Genomic DNA, 6,000 nt, shown 5'->3' with positions numbered 1-6,000 from the left:
ACCAGCAGGATTTGCTGCCAGGAGCACTGGGGCAGCCACGAGAGCCGCCCCATCGCAGACCCGCCGCCGCCACTCTGCCCTGCTCCCCTCCAGCTGCAGGAGCCTCGGATGTGGGAGCCTCGGAGCTGTGGAGGCCAGAGCGCTCGCTGTGCCCCGTGCCAGGGGGTGGGTGGGCCCCTGTGACGCCCAGCAACCCACTAACGCAAATAGCCAGTGGCTCCTCTCCACCCCACTCCCCTCCTGGCTCATGCGCTGGCTCCAATTTCTCGGCGTCAGCCTCCGCCAGCGCTCAGCTGTTGGTTCCCCTCGCCCTGTCACTCCCGCTCTCCACGGGACCGGGGCGGCTGCCCCCTCCCTGCTCACCCAGCACAGGGGGCTCTGCAGCCAACGGGACCCCGACGCCACCACCGCTCGCGGGGTTTTCCATCGCGGGACGAGAGCTCCGAGCGCAGCGTGAGTGCGTTTCCGCGCGGTTCCCCCTCGTCGCGGCCGCCGGCCCCCACGGGCCGCTGGTCCACCCGTGTTCCTGCAAGACCTCGGGGTCCTTTGCTCCTGCAGCACCCCAGGGCGCCCCAGCTCACGTCGCTGGTTCCCTGCTGGTCGTCCTGGTTGGTTTCTGTGGGGACACGGGGGGCCCTGGGTTAGGCATCACCAAAAATAGTGATGTCTGGGTCCAAGGGCTGTGGGGATGGTTGAGGGTCAATGGTGGAACAGGCGCGTTTGGGGGGATGCAGGAGCAGCTCCTGCCCCCCTGGTAACATGGGGCTGCTATGGGGAGAAAAGCGGCTGTGCAGCGATGCCAAACAGCGGCGCAGGTGCTTGTGTCCCGGGGGGTCGAGAGCGGCACCGTTTGTGGTTAATCCGTGCGATGGAGACGTCTGGGTGTGCGCAGGTAGCCCAGGGCCGGGCTGGCAACACTTGGCACCACCTGCACTGAGCATCAGCAGCGCCGGGCTGGGCCGGGAGCCCCGGGCCTTGGGCGGCACAGCTGGGGCAGGAGGAGCAGCCGGGGAGATGCTTCCCATCCAGCAGGGTCTGGCCATTCCCTCCACCATGATTTGTCTCTTTTCCCCTCATAGCATGACAGAGAAGGAAGTGCCGGAGCCGGCGGCTTCACCTGCTCCAGGTGGGAAACCCAAGAGCCGGGTAAGTGGGTGCCCCCAGGGGAGCTCGGGTGGGTGGGCGAGGGAGCCGCCTTTCCAGCGCTGTCTCTGCGGGGCTCAGGTGGGATCCCGCTCCAGCGGGGCCGTTTCCCACCTTGGCTTCTCCCCAGGGTGCCCACACCGACGTGGTGCTGAGGAGTCGCAGCCGCTGGTTTTGTGGGGACCTCGCGGGGTCCCTGTCCTCGCAGCATCCCAATCGTGGGGTGCCCAGGGTGCCCACGTGGGGGTGGAGGAGCCTCTAGGTCAGAGCGAGGGGGCCGGGAGCCAGGCAGCGGCTCCTGCTCCCCACACCTGCCATGTCGATGCCTCCTCTCCCGCCCCAGCAGCTACAGAAGCTGAAGCAACTTTTCCATCGAAAACCCAAGGAAGAGACGGCGACGGAGCCGCAGCCCAACGGGGAGCTGGTCAGCCCCTCGGGCGGCCCCATCTACTACATCTACGAGGAGGAGGAAGAGGAAGAAGAGGAGGAGGAGCCTGAACCCCCACCCGAACCCCAGAAACTTGTCAACGACAAACCCCACAAGTTCAAAGATCATTACTTCAAAAAGCCCAAATTCTGCGACGTTTGCGCCCGCATGATCGTCCGTGAGTGCCGAGGGGGCTGGGGCTGGGGGCCGCGGGCAGGGCGAGGGCTGGGGGCCAAGGCCACAGCTGCAGTGTCACGTTGCCTCTCCTTTCCACCCCGCCACCGCCAGTCAACAACAAATTTGGCCTGAGGTGCAAGAACTGCAAAACCAACATCCACCACCACTGCCAGTCCTACGTGGAGATGCAGCGCTGCTTCGGCAAGATCGTGAGTGTCCCCGCCGCGCCAAAGCGCTCGCTCCCCTCCTCCCGGCGGGGGTCCCGGGTGTCGCTCCCCTTCTGCGTGCTCGTGGGTCCCCAGCGCCCACCCGCTCCTGGGTCACCCATGGGTCTGGGTGGTGGGTGATGCTCTGTCCTCCTCTTCCCCCCAGCCCCCGGGGTTTCGGCGGGCGTACAGCTCACCCCTCTACAGCGACCAGCAATACGCCTGCGTCAAGGAGCTGCTGTGTAAGTACGGTCCCCGCAGCGGGGTCCCCCACCTCCTGGTGTCCCGGAGACGAACCTTGTCCCCACCCCTGCGCCCCAGCAGCCAACAGGAGCGACCCCGTGTTCGAGACCCTGCGGACGGGCGTCATTATGGCCAACAAGGAGCGCAAGAAAGGGCAGGACGACAAGAAAAACGTGAGTGCGGGGTTGGCCCGTGGCTCTGAGTGCCCGAGGGTCCTGGCGCCGCGCTGCACCCCATTGCCCCCTCTCCCTGACCACCCTCTGCCTTGCAGCCCTTGGCTGCCATGATGGATGAGGAACCAGAAGCCGCAAAGCCAGAACAGGGCAAAGCCGAGGGCGGTGAGTGCGGCGACCACACGTGGGGGCCGAGGAACACGAAAGTGGGGCAGGGAGGGAGCCCGATGGGGAGAACGGACTTTGCCCTGCGCAACGGGGTCCTCGGTTCAGGTCTCCACTCTCTGCTGGACATGGGAGATCCGGGGGTAGGGGGCAACACCGAGAGCGACATAACCACCCTCCTCCCACCTCCAGGCACCTCCGAAGGGGACAAGAAGACTGAGAAGAGCCCAGCAGATGACAAGGTAGCCGTTGAACTCCCCTTCCACCCTGAAGGCCTTGGAGCAGGGTGGGCAGAGGCTGCAGGGATCTCCCTGCTGGGCTCCCCGGGGCTGCTTTTGTGCCTCAAGCCCCCCGCTCCCCCTCCCCAGAACAAGAAGCCGCAGCCGGGGCTGCGCGGTGGCTTTCTGCAGTCTCACTATTTCGTGGCGCTTTATCGCTTTAAAGCCCTGGAGAAGGACGACCTCGATTTCCCGTAAGCTCTCGGCCACGGAGCGGGCGCGGGGGCGGCGAGGGAGGGTGCGGGGTGGGCGGTGGGGAGGGGGAGAAGCCTTCGCCTCAACGACGACGATCGCAACCAAACGCAGATGAACGAGGGCACCCCCCGAGCTCCCCAACACCCTGCCCTCCCTTCCCTTCGCAGGCCGGGGGAGAAGATCACGGTGGTCGATGACTCCAACGAGGAGTGGTGGCGGGTAAGGCTGGTGTCCTGCGAGCACGGAGGGGAAGGACGCGGTGCTTAAAGCAGAGAGCAGCGCAAAGCGCACCCTAAATCCCCACGAGCTGCGGGGTGTTTGTCATGGGGGACCTGGGGGCCGGACAGATCGGCTCCAACACCCATGATGCTGACCGCATCATCAGAAGGACGTTGAGGCGCTAGAGAGGGTGCAGAGGAGGTGATGGAGCTGGTGAGGGGCTGGAGCACAAGTGTGATGGAGCGGCTGAGGGAGCTGGGGGGTTCAGCTGGAGAACAGGAGCTGAGGGGAGACCTTCTGATCTCTGAACTGCCTGAAAGGAGCTTGGAGCATGGAGGGGGTTGGTCTGTGCTCCCAAGGGATAAAACAAGAGGAAACAGCCTCAAGTTGCACCAGGGGAGGTTGAGGTTGGATCTGGGGAACAATTTCTTCCCCAAAGGGCTGTGGGGCATTGAACAGGCTGCCCAGGGCAGTGCTGGAGTCACCATCCCTGGAGGGGTTTAAAAGACGTTTAGACGAGGTTTAGGGACGTGGTTTAGTGCTGGAGTTGGGTTATGGTTGGACTCGGTGATCCTGAGGGTCTGTTCCAGCTGAAGTGATCCTATGATTCTGTGACTTCTTTCAGGGGAAGATCGGTGAGAAAGTTGGCTACTTCCCTCCCAACTTCATCATCCGGGTGCGGGCGGGCGAGCGGGTGCACAAGGTGACGCGTTCGTTTGTGGGCAACCGGGAGATCGGGCAGATCACGCTCAAGAAGGATCAGGTGAGACGGGACCGCGCGCTCCCAGCCCACGGTCCTGCAGCCCCCCCACACCTCTGCCCCAGCCCCCCCCAGCTCACAGGAGCCTCACCCGCCCCCCCTCACCCCCAGATCGTGGTGCAGAAGGGTGAGGAGGTGAATGGTTACGTCAAAGTCTACACCGGCCGCAAAGTCGGGCTCTTCCCCGTGGATTTCCTGCAGGAGATCTGAGCGGGGGCAGCATCCCAGGGCCCCCCAGCCGGGGGGCGGACGGACCCTGATGGGGACGGGGACAGCAGGACCCCCTGTCCCTGGTGCCGCAGCAGCGGGGGCTCCGGTGGGGACCATCCCCACCAGGACAAGCGCAGGCCTGGGGTTCGGGAGGCGCCTCTCGCGCTGTTTCCCCTGGGGGGGGGGTTGTAGCGCTTTAGCACGCTGGGTGCAAGGAGGGGGCCCCCCCAGACTCGCTGGGGTGGCGGGCGCCTCGGGGCCGTCAGCGGGGCCGCTCCGGGCTGTGTAATCCTGTGTTGTGCCAATACACGTCTGCTACCCCATTCGGCGCTGGTCCTGGTTTGGAGTTGCTGGGGGGGTCGCTGTGGGGCTGCAGATGGGGCTGGGGGGCTGCGTGTTGTAGGAAACAATCATCTTGCCAATAGAAAAGGCCCAGGAAAGATCTCTCAGCAATAACGATTTTGCAAGATGGGGTGTTTTACCTAAAGGTCGGCATATAGAATAGCGCAAACCCCCCCCCGCTTATATCCCCCAAATCCCATCGCAAATTGCCTCCCCTGTTCCCCAGTGGCTGGTACCACGGGGTTTACAGCCCCCCCGGCCCTGCCTCAGTTTACCCATCTCATTCATCTCATTCTAACAATACCCTTCCCCTTATTGATCTGTTTAAAATATGGATTCCTGGTTCTTTGCCCACCCGTCCTCCCAGATTAACTTGTAAATACAGGTATCAATTTGCATCCCGGGATTAGTTTGAAGAGATTTTGTTTTACATTGAGGATTCATAGTCCGATGTGTCTCGTTCCCCCGACTGGGACCAGGCACCAGCTCCTCGGTTTTGTAAAAACACCATTAAACGTTCTTTACACACACACACGTGTGCAAGTGCAACCGCCGCCCCCCAACGCAGCACCCGGGGGTCCCACAGCCACGGGGAGAAGGGGCAGGACCCCCCGGTTCCCAGTCCGGCCCCGCTCAGGCCCGGGCGCTGGCGCCGGGCCCGGCAGAGCCCGAATAGGGGCCGCGGGTGACAGGTGACGGGACAGGACGAGTCCTTGGAACGCGGCGGGGGGAGCGGCGCCGGGAACAGGTGCCGCGGCGGAGGCGGCTGCGCGGCCCGGGACGTGACGCCGGCGGTAACCATGGCGACGGGGGCCGGGACCGCGTGTCGCCCGTCGCCATGGCGACAGGAAACGGTGTCGGGCCGGGGGGTCCGCGCGGTGACAGCGGCGGCAGCGATGGCGCGATCGCAGAATCAATGTCAGGGGTTGAAGGGACCTGGAAAGCTCATCCAGTGCAATCCCCCCATGGAGCAGGAACACCCAGATGAGGTTACACAGGAACCAGGCGGGTTGCAATGTCTGCAGAGAAGGAGACTCCACAACCCCCTGGGCAGCCTGGGCCAGGCTCTGCCACCCTCACCACGAACAAGTTTCTGCTCAGATTTAAGCGGAACCTCCTGTGTTCCAGTTTGCACCCATTGCCCCTTGTCCTGTCACTGGTTGTCACCCAGAAGAGCCTGGCTCCATCCTCCTGACACTCCCCCTTTCCATATTGATCCCCAGGAATGAGTCCCCCCTCAGTCTCCTCTTGTCCAGCTCCAGAGCCCCAGCTCCCTCAGCCTTTCCTCACACGGGAGATGCTCCACTCCCTCCAGCATCTTGGTGGCTGCGCTGGACTCTCTCCAGCAGTTCCCTGTCCTGCTGGAGCTGAGGGGCCACAACCGGACACAACGTTCCAGATGCCGCGGGCTCCACGGGGCCGCCGGGCGGAGCCGCCTCTCGGTCGCGTTCCCGGCGCGGGC

General features: G+C 64.2%; 1 protein-coding gene across 3 annotated transcripts; it reads left to right on the top strand.

Moving 5' to 3' along the window:
• The first annotated feature begins 297 nt into the window (after positions 1-297).
• STAC3 (SH3 and cysteine rich domain 3) lies at positions 298-5,068 on the top strand. Of its 3 annotated transcripts, none has more exons than XM_082073556.1 (12): positions 298-453; positions 1,080-1,146; positions 1,490-1,748; positions 1,859-1,956; positions 2,120-2,195; positions 2,275-2,369; positions 2,468-2,534; positions 2,727-2,776; positions 2,903-3,006; positions 3,175-3,226; positions 3,852-3,989; positions 4,098-5,068. In XM_082073556.1, exons 2-12 carry the CDS (start codon positions 1,081-1,083, stop codon positions 4,194-4,196), a joined length of 1,104 nt encoding a protein of 367 aa, XP_081929682.1. In that variant the 5' UTR covers positions 298-453; position 1,080; the 3' UTR covers positions 4,197-5,068. The 3 variants fall into 3 exon arrangements, with proteins under 3 accessions (XP_081929682.1, XP_081929681.1, XP_081929680.1); XM_082073555.1 differs by having other exon boundaries at positions 1,487-1,748; positions 2,278-2,369; XM_082073554.1 differs by having other exon boundaries at positions 1,487-1,748.
• Positions 5,069-6,000: the final 932 nt, after the last annotated feature.

This window comes from Streptopelia decaocto (assembly GCF_964273445.1).
Source record: "Streptopelia decaocto genome assembly, chromosome: 27".
In the NCBI taxonomy this organism is placed as follows: domain Eukaryota; kingdom Metazoa; phylum Chordata; class Aves; order Columbiformes; family Columbidae; genus Streptopelia; species Streptopelia decaocto.
Note: the sequence above shows the minus strand (reverse complement) of the source record. Positions and strands in the feature narration are given on the sequence as shown.

Coding starts and splice junctions, on each gene's coding strand:
- STAC3 (XM_082073554.1), top strand. CDS start 1,081: ATGACAGAGAAGGAAGTGCCGGAGCCGGCGGCTTCACCTGCTCCAGGT. Junction 2,535..2,726: donor ACAGGGCAAAGCCGAGGGCG/GTGAGTGCGGCG, acceptor TCCCACCTCCAG/GCACCTCCGAAGGGGACAAG. Junction 3,007..3,174: donor AAGGACGACCTCGATTTCCC/GTAAGCTCTCGG, acceptor TTCCCTTCGCAG/GCCGGGGGAGAAGATCACGG.